The sequence below is a fragment of the Bombina bombina genome, chromosome 4 (assembly GCF_027579735.1).
Source record: "Bombina bombina isolate aBomBom1 chromosome 4, aBomBom1.pri, whole genome shotgun sequence".
NCBI classification, from domain to species: domain Eukaryota; kingdom Metazoa; phylum Chordata; class Amphibia; order Anura; family Bombinatoridae; genus Bombina; species Bombina bombina.
The window spans coordinates 532,670,012-532,686,479 of record NC_069502.1 but is presented as its reverse complement, the minus strand read 5'-3'; the positions used below and the strand labels follow the sequence as shown (position 1 = coordinate 532,686,479).

The following is a 16,468-nucleotide window of genomic DNA, read 5'->3' as shown; positions in this document are numbered from 1 at the left end:
GTTGACACAGAAGGAGAGGATGATGAACTATCACCGCTACCTTCATTTAAAGAATCATCTTGGGCAACATTTTTAAAAGTGACAGTACTGTCCTTTATCTGTTTGGACGCTATTGCACACTTTACACATACATTTAATGGGGGAACCACCTTGGCTTCCATGCACACAGAACATAGGCTATCTGAAGGCACAGACATGTTAGACAGAATTAGGCAGAGTTTTAATGCAACAAAAATTATTTTATACAAAACCGTTACTGTCTCTTTAAATAATAAAAGTATACACTCTTTTACTGAAACGTTAGAAAACCATCAAGGAAATATCCAATCTTTATGAAATTTTCATCACAGTGTCTTAATGCTTCGGAAGTATTGCACAACAATTTTCAGACAATTTAACCCTTAAATGCCCAAACCGGAGCTAATAACAGTAATTAACCGGTTAAAGACACTACAGTCCCATGCCACAGTCTCTGCTGTGGCGTTTACCTTCCTTAGGGGTTATTCAAGCAAGTAATAAACCTCTATGAAGTCCTTTCCAAGCCTCTGGATACTCCACGTGAAGCTGCATGAACTGCCTAGTGAAAAGCAACTGCGCAACTGAGGCACAAAAATGAGGCCTCCTTCCTCTGCATTCCAGAGTGAAGGGGCCTTTCTGACAAGACTAGGTGTCTAAACAACTGCCAGGCTTAAATAAAATTCCCCAAAAGTGTTTCAAGACTGAAAAAACACTTGAAATGTCACATAAACATGATAAAAAATAATCGACTTAGCCCACAATAGTGTCAACCAGCATAGAGCCCTAGTTATAAGCCTTAATTATGTTACTGAGTCTAAGAAAATGGCTTACCTATCCCAGAAGGGATAACTGACAGTCTTCTAGCATTACTTGGTCTTGTTAGAAAAGTGACTGATCATACCTGAAGCAGATAAGCCTGCAAACTGTTCCCCCCAACTGAAGTTCTCTGGTTTCAACAGTCCTGCGTGGGAACAGCAATGGATTTTAGTTACTGGTGCTAAAATCATACTCCTCTTTTAACAGAAATCTTCATCACTTTCTGTTGTAGAGTAAATAGTACAAACCGGCACTATTTTAAAATAACAAACTCTTGATAGAAGAAATAAAAACTACAACTAACACCACATACTCTTTACCACCCCCGTGGAGATGCTACTTGGGGGGCGGAGCCAGAGGGGGAGCTATATGGACAGCTTTGCTGTGTGCTCTCTTTGCCACTTCCTGTAGGGAATGAGGATATCCCACAAGTAAGGATGAAGCCGTGGACCGGATACACCAATGTAGGAGAAACAAAGCAAGGACTACCTCACAACTTCCTAACTGTTTAAAAGCTACCACTACTCTACTGAAGAGATTGACATGGACTCAGCTAAACCCAAATCCTTGCTTGCAGGGAAAAGCACCCGAAAAAGGAATTCATTTCTTCAGACACCAAACTTCACCTCCTCCATTGACAGAGGCAAAAAGAATGACTTGGGATTATGGGTAGGGGAGTGACACTGAGTATAAAACTGTACTTTGTAATGTATTTTTTTATGTGTTTTGCAACACTTTTTTGTTTGCAAAACAGTTAACAAGAGCTCTGAGGTCACAGTAAGCATTCTAGCGTAAATCGAGATTGCGCTCAGGTGATCACATTTACTTTCAACTTGTAAATTGTCAGAAACCCGTTGTGCGCAAACATCCGCAATAAACCAACAATTATGCCATTACATTCGGTTATTATTTTATATATATATATTTTTTTTTTATAGGAATCCTGATTGTTAAGGTGTAAAAACATAATTTATGTAAGAACTTACCTGATAAATTCATTTATTGGCAAGAGTCCATGAGCTAGTGACGCATGGGGATATACAATCCTACCAGGAGGGGCAAAGTTTCCCAAACCTCAAAATGCCTATAAATACACCCCTCACCACACCCACAATTCAGTTTAACGAATAGCCAAGTAGTGGGGTGAAAAAGAAAGGAGTAAAAAGCATCAACAATGGAATTTGGAAATAATTGTGCTTTATACAAAAAAAATCATAACCACCATAAAAAGAGTGGGCCTCATGGACTCTTGCCAATATGAAAGAAATTAATTTATCAGGTAAGTTCTTACATAAATTATGTTTTCTTTCATGTAATTGGCCCTCAGTTTACAACGGTTCAATTTGCACCGTTTCAGAATAACAACCTTTTTTTTCAGACATGTGACTGCTATTGAAAAGCATTTAGAAGCAGTGAATTGATTAAAATAGCCAGTAGGTGGAGCTGTCCGCTTGTGTTGCAGCAAAGATATGCAAGCCAAGCAAGCTGAAATTAATCAGTTTAACAAGACCTGAGCTATCGAGTAGCTTGCAAAGGAACAAGATCTTCCTGTCTATAAATCAGTCCAGATTGGAATGCATAGAAAGAACTGTTTGCAGAAAAATGCAAGTAAATTATGTGTTGTGTCTTTATTTTATTAGGTTTATAATGCTGTTTAGCAAATGTTTTTGTTAATTTAACTTAGTTTAATTATATATTCTGTGTTGTGTGATTATTTTATTAGGTTTATAATGGTGGTTAGCATTTAATGTCTTCATTTCAAAGCTTTAAAAATAATGTATTAGGTGTTACTTATGCCAATTTTGAGAGGGGCCTGGAACCTAACTCCCTCACTTCCCATTGACTTACATTATAAACTAGGTTTCAATTTACAACGGTTTCGGTTTACAACCATTCCTTCTGGAACCTAACCCCGGCGTAAACTGAGGGCTACCTGTATATTATTGTAAGGTGTGTCATTTGCAGCATGAAACACGCCAGGTAACCCAGAATTTGTGACTATAAACCTTGTTTACTATAATGTTTTGATCCAATAAACTTTTCATCCATTTTTTCAGAATCTGTATGTTCAATTAGTTTTTTTTTTAATTTGAGTGATAATCAAAACAAAATTAAGATACAATAAAAATCTGCTAAATGTTTTCTTAACTAACAAGATTAACACTGCATGAATATAATAATATTTATATGTATAAAAATAAAACTACTGTACTTACCCGATTAAGATGACAACTTGACACTATAGAGTGAATGATCTTTTCTGTAAAATCCTTTACAATCTTTTGGCAGTTGTCTAGAACATACTTGGGTAAACAGCATTCCGTTAGTAAGCTAGCAACAGTAATGACTGCTTCAGTTTGAAACCTTGAAATAGATAATTGAGGATTCCTATATAAACTAATCAAGCCATTTAAAAGTCCAGATACTGAATCAGATACTACACAGCTATCTTTTTCATATTTGCTAAAATCTGGTAGAGGTGTTTGTGTTGTTGTGAGCTTTCTTAGTCCAAGCAAATGATTAAGAAACTGAATATGACAAGAAAAATGTTCTGCAACGCTAGGTTGATGTTTTATTATTTGGATGTTTTCTGAAGCAGAAGCAGTATCTGAAAGGTTTGCTTCAGTCCATTCACATTGTTGAAAACTCAGTGAATCAGACTTTATTCTATCGTTATTGGACATATCACACCCTGAATCATCTTCTATATGGTTCATTGAATCATAACCCTCCGTTGATTTCTGCACATCTGACTTAACACCTGAGGTAACTGTAATAATTAAAAAAGAAAAAAAAAAAAAATTAGTACAGAACCTTGCAAGATGTACTACAAAAACATTTTACAAAGAGAGACAATATGGAATCATTCAAAAAATTAGAGGTAAAAGCAAAGAGATAGACAGATGTTTTTGCCACAGTGTGAAGTCCTCATGTCTTTAAATGTTTTACTAATACCACAACAATTTTAACACCTCTATTACTTTTGTAACATTTGGTATTCTCGCATTATTTCATTAACATATTGAATAGATGCAGATTTATAGATAATACTGGCCAGTTAATACAAGTAAGATTTACTTGTATTTTCCCTCAAATAATATTGCAGATTGTCAGTTTTTAAACAGTATAGTATCGCCATTAGCCACGTTTATAATTTCTCTCTAAGGATTTAACTTTGACATCAGAAATATTTTTGATAGAATATGTTCACATAGTATTGTGTTTATACGAACTATTTAGCCCCTGGGATTTTGTATTTTGGACACCACCTTTGCAGATATCCCCATTGGCTGTAGTATTCGTCTACAGGTAAGCTGGTCTTTCTCCCAAGCCAATTTTCACAAAAGTCGCCCTTACGATATGTAGCCTTGTTTCCATGGAATTTTCAGCCTCCTTCCACTTTTATGGATGTTCCAAACAGCTCCATTATATATATATATATATATATATATATATATATATATATATATATATATATAGAAAGAAAAAACAAACTTGCACTCGCTGGTCTTTTTAGTGATATAATTTACTGCAAAATTGTGACGTTTCGAGGACAAAATCCCCTTCCTCAGACAATGTGTTTAACAAACAGAAGTGACTTTATACACTGTGTAACTCAAACCCCTCCCCTCAATTAGACAAACAACCGCCAAATTGGCGTTGTGTACCGATGCGGCAGTGAACGGCTCCTGAGTCTGTGGGTTATGTCCCTTCTCTGGTGAGTAAAAACCGGCGACTTGTTATTTTTTAACATCTTCAATGCTCCATTTAGTATCAAAGGATAGTATGAATGAACGAATGATATCTCTCAGCACACTCACTAAGGGATCTGTTTGTTTTCCATGCTCATTTTCATTGCATCACAGTTTTCATAACGTGCACTTGGGCTGTCACTGTTTTGGTTGAGCCAGGATGGCTCATCTGTCTATATATATGTTTATACGATAGCACATATTCTATATGGTAAATACTTGTTGTGTACAATGTGACTCAGTGGTCACCATGGTTACCAATTTGGCGGTTGTTTGTCTAATTGAGGGGAGGGGTTTGAGTTACACAGTGTATAAAGTCACTTCTGTTTGTTAAACACATTGTCTGAGGAAGGGGATTTTGTCCTCGAAACGTCACAATTTTGCAGTAAATTATATCACTAAAAAGACCAGCGAGTGCAAGTTTGTTTTTTCTTTCTATATGGATTTTTACTAGCACCCTGGCAGTTGTCACTAAGTGAGAGTGCACATCTCTGCTACTGTTATATATATATATATATATATATATATATATATATATATATATATATATATATATATTTCTTTACAAGATATGCTCTCTACCTCTAACATTCAAATCCAAATGATAATACATCAACTCTTCATTCTAATGGCATATTTGTATCTTCATTCAAACATGCAGACAATGAGGAAAAGCTGTCTTCTGCCTTAGTCTAACCCTCTATTGTGCAATCTATCTGTTTAAGCCTCTTTCTATTTTCTGACGCATTACTTATTGCCAAAACTAAATTAAGAAACTGTTTTTCACACCACAAATGATCCTTTTCTATAAAAAAAAAATGGATTATATAATGTATTTCATACGCAAAGCTTCCCATTACATAAAAGCAAAATGAATCAGCCTCAAAGGATTTCGACTTCAAAAACTTTAATGGATATCACACCAAATGGCAAAAAACATTTTTTTTATTGTATGCTCAATGCAAACCAAAAAAGTATAATTTTGACTTTACTTATCCTTTAAATTAAAATAGGGTAGTGAATACCACTTCAAGAGGCTGGTACTATACAAATATCCAATTTCCTTATGTCTGTGACTTTCAATGAGTGTCCTCCCCAGTACCTATTTAGGGCTAGATTATGAGTAGCCCACTTAAAGTTGTGTGCAAGAGATAAGAGGTTTTTCTCGGCTCTTTGCCGGAAGTAGCGCATCTTCAGAGCTCTAGTTAACAGTTAAGCTTGACTAAAAAATTACACAAAACACATCAAAAACAAAATTTCACATCCAAAACAAAATTTATGCTTACCTGATACATTTTTTTATTTTAAATCTTTATTAACACAAAAACAAAAAATAAACAAACAAAACAAAAACACATACAAAGAGAAAAACGTAATTTCCCAAAAGTAATACAATCAAAATATTGAATCAATTATCAAAAACAGAGAGCTTCCAATTCAATAATATATAATTAGTCCTTTCTTATCCTTTGTCCTTTCCCAATAAGCTATTTGGTTCCCTAGTTTCCCAGAGGAAAAAAAAAAAACACAACGTTCTTTTTCTTTTTTTTTCCTTTTATATAAACCTACATAGTTTACACAATTTCTCTCTCCTATCCTCTCCTCTTCAGTTCAATTTAGTATTGATAATTTGTTCTATATGGAGTACAACACCTTCATTTTGAGAACACACAAAATCCTTCCAAATCTTAAAAAATAAATTTCCTCTTACCCCATTTAATTTAAACTCATAGGCTGCCCAAATCACCGAGTCTAACAATAATTTCTTAACTTCCAATATAGAGGGTACTTTGTGGGTAATCCAATTTTTAAAAATAAGTGTCCTAACAATTATTATCACCGTAAGTATAAAATTTGTGTAACTCTCCCAAGAAATATGGCCTGTCAAAAAAAGAATAGAATCCCTTTCCAATTGTACCTTCCCTTTAACTATCGTCAAAAGATAATGTCCCACCTTTGCCCATAGCTGTTTTAACTTAGGACAGTCCCACAACAGATGACCTAGATCTGGGTCATGAAAGGAACATTTAGAGCAAATATTGGACACATTTTTGTTCCATTTGGTAACAAATGGTAACCTGATACATTTATTTATTTCCAAACATGGAGAGTCCACAACATAATTCCAATTACTAGTGGGATATTCACTCCTGGCCAGCAGGAGGAGGCAAAGATCACCACATCAAAGCTGTGGGAAATGGAAAAAGAAGATAACACAAAGGTGTAGAGGTGCCTGAGGTTTAGTAAAAAATACTATCTAATCTAAAGGGAGGGGTCGTGGACTCTCCATGTCCGGAAAGAAAGAAATTTATCAGGTAAGCATATGGAGAGTCCACAACGTCATTCCAATTACTAGTGGGAACCAATACCTAAGCTAGAGGACATGAAATGAACAGGGAGAGAGAATAAGACAGGCAGACCTAAACAGAAGGCACCACCACCTGAAGAACCTTTCTCCCAAAGGAAGCCTCAGCCGAGGCAAAAGTATCAAATTTGCAGAATTTGGAAAAAGTATGCAGTATGCAGTTCAGAAACTCTCCGAGCAGAAGAAATAGCAATGAGAAACAAAACCTTCAAAGATAACAGCTAAATATCTATGGAATGCATTGGTTCAAACGGAGCCTGTTAAAAAAAATCTAAGATCTAGGTTAAGGCTCCAAGGAGGAGCAACAGGTTTAAACACAGGACTGATTCTAACCAGGGCCTGACAAAAATATTGAACATCTGGCACATCCGCCAGACGTTTATCTAAAATAATAGATAATGCAGAAATCTGACCTTTCAGAGAACTGACTAACCCTTTCTCCAGACCATCCTAGAGAAAAGATAAATTTCTAAGAATCCTGACCATACTCCAAGAGTAGCCCTTTGATTCACACCAATAGAGGTATTTATGCAATACCTTATGGTAACAGACTTACAAGCCTGAATAATCTAAAACTATACAAATATGTTAGATGTTAAACAACACAATGTACAGGGTGACTAGAATAGAGTACAATACTCCCCTCTCAAATGACCGCTGCTCTCTAACAGTCTCTCCCAACCGGACTGTGAGTAGAAAGTGAATCGAATATATAGAGGCGCTGATCTTGAATCTCGTGTATATGGACGTACACACTGAAGAAAGAAAAACTTGGCTTGTGATTTGCAGAAGTTAACAACAAATTAATGTGCAGTATACTCACTCCGAAAAATTCAGAGTTCAGCTTCTTCGAAAGGTTTTTCTGTCTCAACTTTCCCAATTTCCACACTGTGTTTGTGTCTGTGGATAATGAAAATTGCACTGCAGGTAATTGAATCTTTTGCTTGATAAAAAGTGCAATATACTCACTCCGATAAATTTCGGAATCCGGCTCCTCAGAACGTATTGTGTAGTTTGAAATTACTTCCAAAAAGGCAGCAAAAATACTTGTTGTGGTAAAAAACAAATATTTATTAAAACATAATAAAATGCTCTTATTTATCTTGGCTCTACGCGTTTCAACGACAGTGTCGTCTTTTTCAAGAGCAGTAAAAACAATTGGAAGTGCTGCCTTTGGAGTGTTAACAGGTGTATTTATACAGGTAATCATTGTTCCTGTTCCGGTGGTAAACACCGGAATAGGACTCACAAATAAAACATTTTAATTTTGTATTTATTCCAATCCAATTGTGTTTTGAGAATGATATTTATTTATTTTGTATTTAAGCTTTTGGCGCTTAAACTCTCAATAATTTTTCAAATTGGATTGGTATAAATGAAAAAAAGCCTTTTGGCCAATCAGAGGGGAGAAAAATAAAGTTCCCTTTCAAGTCCTGGTTTTAAGCAGTTTCTTTTCAGGTCCGCCAGATGATGCGTGGTCATATGTTCTCATCAATCAGGTAGAGAGCGTTGTTTTCAATGCTTCGTATGTAAAGGCCTAAGCTCCGGTTTGTCCAATGAGTTCCGTGTCACATGTCTCGGATTGACCAATCTCTCTGTGAGCGACATTTTACTATGTTCCATTGATAGCCAGTGTTTTGGATTCTCTAGGGAGTATGTAATGAAAAGTGCAAGTCACTTTAAATCATATATATTACAGACATAGACAACTTCGTGACAATATTTCACAAAAATCTTGGGTTACAACCTTTTCAATTTCTTTTGAATATTAATTAGTTCAACATGCACTCGAATATCGATGTTGCCATCAAATGTATAAACTTTGCCATCAAATATGAATTTTAAATATAAATTTCGCCATCAAGTATAAATTTTGCCATCAAATATAAATTTTGCCATCAAATATAAATTTATCTTCACATATAATTTCTGAACAGAATCACAGTAATATTGTGTATGTAATTGGGATAAATATTAGACTATTTGAAATATAATGAAACCTAAACAGAATAAAATAATTTATTAAATATATTAAATATAAAATAAAATAAAATAAAATGAAAATAAAATAAATTATATGAACGCTGCCACTCTAATATCTTTATTTAAACCATAATGTCCATATGTTTTTAATGTGTGTATCCACCATAATTCTCTTCTATTGAGTTCTTTTTCTATCTCTCCCCCTCTCCAGTGTAATGAAACCTTCTCTATACCTATCCATGATAGATGTTTTTTATCGTATAGAGGACAATTATTATAGTGTAAAGGGACACCATGATCTTCTTTTTCTTTTTCAATTTTATTAAGGTGTTCTAATATACGAGTTTTAGCAAATCTTGAAGTTTGTCCTAAATATTGAATCTGACAATTACACTGAAGTAAATATATTATATTTTTGGTTTTGCAAGTGATGAAATCTTTTATTGTGTATGATTTATTTGTTACTGAAGAAGTGAATGTCTTATGTGTCTTTTTAGTATAATTGCATGCTTTACAATGTCCACATGTATAAAATCCTGTTAAATTGGCAATTTGGATAGGTTTAGGTGGCTTCATCCCCTGAATCATAGTAGCAATGACTGACTCAGAAAACCCACGCTAGCCAGAAATAAGTGTTCAATATCCATGCAGTCAGCTTCAGAGAAACAAGATTTAGATGGAGGAAAGGATCCTGAGTTAGAAGGTCCTTCCTCAGAGGTAACCTCCAAGGAGGAAGAGATGACATCCTCAACAGGTCGGCAAACCAGATCCTGTGAGGCCATGCAGGAGCTATCCATGGTCACAATCACCCAGGAGGGTCTCCAGAAGCATGTGCCCTGAGACAGATGATCCTGAGAAATCCACCACAATAGAGAGTCTCTTGTCAACTGGTCTAGATCTATCCTCTGAGACAGATCCGAATGATCTCCGTTCCATTGTCTGAGCATGCATAATTAAAGAGCTCTCAAATGGAATTGAGCAAAGGGAATAATGTCCATGGAAGCGACCACCAGACCAATTACCTCCATACATTGAGCTACTGATGGCCGAACAGTAAACTGAAGAGAGAGGCAAGAAGTGAGAAGCTTGGATCTTCTGACCTCCGTCAGAAAAATCTTCATAGATAGGGAATCGATGATGTTCCCTAAGAAAACCACCCTTGTAGCTGCAACAAGGGAACTCTTCTCCAGATCCACTTTCCATCTGTGGCAACGTAGAAAAGACAACAAGATCTCTGTATGAGAGTTTGCTTGTTGAAAAGATGGTGCCTGAACCAATATGTCATCAAGGTAAGGAGTCACTGCAATTCCCTGGGACCTGACAACTGCCAAGAGAGCCCCCAGAACCTTTGAGAAGATTCTGGGAGCTGTGGCAAGGCCAAACAGAAGAACAACAAACTAAAAGTGCTTGTCTAGAAAAGAAAATCTCAGAAACTGGTGATGATCTCTGTGTATGGGAACATAACTATACGCGTCCTTCGTGTCTATGGTCATCATGAACTGACCCTCTTGGTCTGCAGGTAATCTTGAGAGGCGAAATCTGCCTCTGGGAGGACAAGTCTTGAAGTCTATTTTGTAACTAAGGGTCTGGGACATCGCATATCCAAGCTTGTTGAAACAAGGAAAGTCTACCCCCCACTTGATTCAGTAACGGACCAGGGGGCGGACCCTTCATGCTGACTTAGTCTCAGTTGAGGGCTTCTTTGATTGTTTCCCCTTATTCCAAGACAAATTGGGTCTCCAAGAGGGCTTGGAAGAGGAAAACTTTTGACCTTTGAAGTTACGAAAGGAGCGAAAAATAGAATTTTGATGCCCCTTAGGTCTATTCTTCTTGTCTTGTGGTAGAAAGGACCCCTTTCCACCCGTATTTTCAGAAATTATCTCTGCCACACCAGGACCAAAAAGGGTCTTACCCTTGTAAGGTAGCGACAGAAGCTTGGACTTGGAAGTAAAGTAATATCAGCTGACCAAGATTTTACCCACAAAGTCCTGCGGGCTAGAACAGTGAAGCCAGACATATTGGTTCCTAGTCTAATGACTCTCATGTTCGCGTCAGAAATAAAGGAATTGGCTAGCTTGAGGGTCTTAATCCTATCTTGGACCTCCTCCAATGGAGTTCCCTCAAAAACCAACTCTGACAAAGCATCACACCAATAAGATGCTGCTCTTGCCACTGTGGGAATACAGACTGCAGGGTGCCATTGTAGACCCTTATGAACATACATTTTCTTTAAATAAGCCTCCAGCTTTTAGTCCATGGGATTCTTAAAGGAACAGCTATCCTCAATAGGAATTGTGGTTCTCTTAGCAAGAGTAGAAATTGCCACTTCTACCCTAAGCACTGTGCACCATGAGTCTCGAATGGAGTCAGCAACAGGAAACCTCTTTTTAAAAAATGGGAGACAGGGAGAAAGATATCCCTGGCCTATCCCACTCTTGTGCAATGATCTCTGACACACGGTCTGGAACAGGAAACACTTCCACAGAGGAAGGAACATCATAGTATTTGTTGTTTACTAGATTTCATAGGGTTGACAGTGACAGAAGAATCGGAGTCGTCCAAAGTAGCCAGTACCTACTTTAACAATACAGGGAGGAATTCAAGCTTAAATCTGAAGTTTACCTCTTCAGAGTCAGTCAAAGGAATTATTCTGTCTGAATCTGAGATTTCATCCTCAGAAGCTACCAAAGTATCCTCCTCATCAGACTTAGGATGGAAGTCAACCTTCACAGCAGCAGAGGCAACAGCCACCTTACTATCAGAAAAATGTTTAGATTTCCTCTTGCGCTTCCCCAACATGGGAAAAACAGACAATGCCAGAGATATCGCAGAAGATATCTGTGCAGCAAAATCTGATGGCAAAAAAACTCCTCCAGGAGGTTCAGATAAACTGCAGGGCACTGTATGTGACGCCATTGAGGCTTGGGACGTTTGAGGAGAAAGCTGTTGTCACGCTCGGCCGCTGGGAAGTTCCGGCGGTTCACCTTGCATGCTTGGTTGCCTGGCAATGTCTCGCTCGGCTGAGCCGTCCCCTCCAGCTGATGTCAGGATTAGGCTTCTTATTCCAGTCTTCCTGTTCCTTCGGTGCCCGTTTGTTTGTTAAAATTTGTGGCTTCTGTGAGTACTCAGTTTCTTTATCAGCATTCATCTTGTTCCTGAACCACTGCCTGATAACCTGTTGCCAAACTCTGCATTACTGACTACGCTGTGTTTAACCCTCAAACTGCCTGATAAACTGTTGCCAAACTCTGCATTACTGACTATGCTGTGTTTAACCCTCAAACTGCCTGATAACCTGTTGCCAAACTCTGCATTACTGACTACGCTGTGTTTAACCCTCAAACTGCCTGATACACTGTTGCCAAACTCTGCATTACTGACTACACTGTGTTTAACCCTCAAAACTGCCTGATAACCTGTTGCCAAACTCTGCATCATTGACCACGCTGTGTTTAACCCTCAAACTGCCTGATAACCTGTTGTCAAACTCTGCAGTATTGACTACGCTGGTGATTAACCCTCAAACTGTCTGATTACCTGTTGCTAGACCCTGCATTACTGTCTACGCTGTGCTTAACCCTCAAATTGCCTGATTTCAAGTTACCTACTCCTGCATTATTAACTGTTTATTGTTTAACCCTCCTTCTGTCTGAGAATAAGTTGTCTTACCCTGCAACCCTGGTACTGTGGAGGACTATACCTGAACTGCCTGATTACAGTTCCCTATTCTGAAGTTTATCCGGCTGATATCAATAATTCTATTACTCTTTCCAGAGGACTCAGACCAAAACTGCTCCATATCGTGAGTACCTTTGTTTTATAGAAGTTGTTGTGGGGTCACGCCCTGGATTAAACTCAGAGTGCAAGGGTGTTGTTTAAGTTTGCCCTAGCATTTGGGTCTTCTTCTGGACGTTATCTGACCTGACATAACAAACGGGCCATATTATGGCCCCGATGAATTATCCAGGGCTGTGGCTCTACAAGGGCAGCCTTTTGCAAAGGACTTTGCGAACGCCTAAAGGATAAACTTGTATTTCGGGAGCTTCCCGACTCTTTGGAGGATCTTATCAATTTATGTATTAATCTCGATGCCCGGCATACTGAACGTCTTCAGGAGAGAGATAGGAATCGGAGATCGTTTTCTAGGTCTACTTATCGTCCTCCTATTCAAACCCCAAGCCTTTCTAATAATAACTCCCATTCATCTGAGTCTGTAGAACTCATGGAAGTAGGAGCTATTAAGTTAACAGAAGCTGAACGCCATAGAAGGCATACTCTTGGGTTATGTCTGTATTGTGGCACCAAAGGACATTTACTGAAGGACTGTCCTATCCAGCCAGTAAAAGCCAAGGCTTAACTATTGATAGAGGGACAGAGGTACGCCAGAATCCCATGTCATCCCTCAATTCTAAACTCTTTGTTCCTGTAACCATCACTTTTGGAAACAACAAGTTTCAAGCTCAAGCTCTCATCGACTCTGGAGCTGCTGGAGTTTTCATTGATTCAAGTTTTGTTGACTCTCTCAGGATTCCTCTTCTAGCCAAGAAACAATTAATCAAGGTAACTACTGTTAGTGGACAGCCTCTGGGTTCTGGAATCATTCAACATTCTACTATTCCTCTTCTTTTATCTGTGGGCATACTCCACTCTGAAATTATTCGTTTTGATGTCATCTCTTCCCCCCACATACCGTTGATTCTGGGGTTACCTTGCTTGCAGCTTCATGATCCAGTATTCTCATGGTCTAAAGGAGAACTTATTTCCTGGGGTACTACTTGTTTTAAGAATTGCCTGCAAAATTCCTCTAAACCATCCTGTCCTGTTGTGGCTATGTTGGACGTTACCTCCTCACCGGATATTTGACTGTCCTATCGAATTGTATTCTGGGGCTCCTCTACCTAAGCTACCTAAGGGAAGGACCTATCCTCTCTCTCCTCAAGAAAATGTCTCTCTTGAAGAATACATTAAGGACAACTTAGCCAGAGGATTTATTCGTCCTTCCTCTTCAGCTGTGGGTGCAGGGTTTTTCTTCATTGGGGAAAAAAGATGGAGGTCTTCGTCCCTGTATTGATTATCGGGCTTTGAATCAGATTACTGTCAAAAACAGTTACCCTCTTCCGCTCATCCCTGAGCTATTTGATCATCTCCAAGGTGCTTCTATTTTCTCCAAGTTGGATCTCCGTGGAGCCTACAATTTGGTCAGAATTCGTAAAGGAGACGAATGGAAGATGGCATTTAACACTAGATCTGGTCACTACGAGGATCTTGTAATGCCTTTCGGATTGTGCAATGCACCAGCAGTATTTCAGCACTTTGTTAACAAGATCTTCAGAGATTATCTAAATCAATTTTTTATCATTTATCTTGATGACATTCTGATCTATTCCAGCACATTACAGGAACATGTACACCATGTAAAAAGTAAATTTATGCTTAACTGATAAATTAATTTCTTCTACGATACGACGAGTCCACGGATTCCATCCTTACTTGTGGGATATTAACTTCCTGCTAACAGGAAGTGGGCAAAGAGCACCACAGCAGAGCTGTATATATAGCTCCTCTCTTCCCTCCACCCCCAGTCATTCGACCGAAGGTTTAGGAAGAGAAAGGAAAAGCTAAAAGGTGCAGAGGTGACTGAAGTTATAAAAAGAAAATATAATTTAAATCTGTCTGAAAAAACGACAGGGAGGGCTGTGGACTCGTCATATCATAGAAGAAATTAATTTATTAGGTAAGCATAAATTTACTTTTCTTCTACAAGATACGACGAGTCCACGGATTTCATACTTACTTGTGGGATACAATACCAAAGCTACAGGACACGGATAAAATGGGAGGGACAAGACAGAGACCTAAACGGAAGGCACCACTGCTTGAAGAACCTTTCTCCCAAAAACAGCCTCAGAAGAAGCAAAAGTATCAAATTTGTAAAATTTGTAAAAAGTATGAAGAAACGACCAAGTCGCAGCCTTGCAAATCTGCTCAACAGAAGCATCGTTTTTAAAAGCCCATGTGGAAGCCACAGCCCTAGTAGAATAATTCTTTCAGGAGGCTGCTGTCCAGCAGTCTCATCTCATATGCCAGGCGGATGATACTCCTCAGCCAAAAAGAAAGGGAGGTAGCCGTAGCTTTCTGACCCCTACGCTTTCCGGAATAAACAATGAATAATGAAGATGATTGACGGAAATCCTTAGTTGCCTGTAAGTAAAATTTCAAGGCACGGACCACGTCCATATTATGTAACAGACGCTCCTTCTTAGAAGAAGGATTAGGACACAAGGAAGGAACAACAATTTCCTGATTAATATTCTTATTTGAAACAACCTTAGGAAGAAATCCAGGTTTGGTACGCAAAACCACCTTATAAGAATAAAATATAAGATAAGGCGAATCACATTGTAACACTGAAAGCTCAGAAACTCTACGAGCCGAAGAAATAGCAACCAAAAACAAAACTTTCCAGGATAATAATTTAATATCTATGTAATGAATGGGTTCAAACGGAACCCCTTGAAGAACTCTAAGAACTAAATTCAAACTCCAGGGAGGAGTAATTGGTCTAAATACAGGCTTAATTCTGGTAAGAGCCTGATAAAAAGACTGAACATCTGGAACATCTGCCAAACGTTTGTGAAGCAAAATTGATAAAGCAGATATCTGTCCCTTAAAGAAACTCGCTGATAACCCTTTCTCCAATCCTTCTTGGAGAAAAGACAGAATCCTGGGAATCCTAACTTTACTCCATGAGTAACCCTTGGATTCACACCAAAAAAGATATTTACGCCATATCTTATGATAGATCTTTCTAGTCACAGGCTTACGTGCCTGTATCAAAGTATCAATGACTGAATGTGAAAATCCCCACTTAGATAAAGTCAAGCGCTCAATCTCCAAGCAGTCAGCTGCAGAAAATTTAGATTTGGATGTTGGAAAGGTCCTTGAATGAGAAGGTCCTGTCTCAAAGGAAGTTTCCACGGTGGCAGAGAAGACATGTCCACTAGATCCGCATACCAAGTCCTGCGTGGTCACGCAGGCGCAATCAGGATTACTGAAGCTCTCTCCTGTTTGATCTGAGCAATCACGCGTGGAAGGAGAGGAAACGGTGGAAACACATAAGCTAGGCTGAACGACCAAGGCACTGCCAAGGCATTTATCAGTTCTGTCTGGGGATTCCTCGACCTGGATCCGTATCTTGCAAGCTTGGCATTCTGACGAGATGCCATCAGATCCAATTCCGGTCTGCCCCATCAGAGAATAAAAGAGGCAAACCCCTCCGAGTGGAGTTCCCATTCCCCCGGATGAAAAGTCTGTCACTTCCCAGTTCTCTACTCCTGGGATATAGAAAAAGTCTATCGATTCCCAGTTCTCTACTCCTGGGATATAGATTGCCGACAGATAACAAGAGTGGGCCTCCGCCCATCTAATTATCTTGGATACTTCTATCATCGCTAAGGAACTCCCCGTTCCCCCTTGATGATTGATATAAGCTACAGTCGTGATATTGTCCGACTGGAATCTGATGAATTTGGCC

The 16,468-nt window shown here is 38.4% G+C and overlaps 1 protein-coding gene across 1 annotated transcript in view; it reads right to left on the bottom strand.

Moving 5' to 3' along the window:
- MEI4 (meiotic double-stranded break formation protein 4) overlaps window positions 1–16,468 on the bottom strand; it is a 595,729-nt gene that overhangs the window by 387,585 nt on the left and 191,676 nt on the right. Inside the window, exon 6 of the mRNA XM_053712014.1 lies at window positions 3,051–3,604. Within this exon, the coding sequence (XP_053567989.1) occupies window positions 3,051–3,604 (554 nt within the window). The remainder of the gene's footprint in view (window positions 1–3,050; window positions 3,605–16,468) is intronic.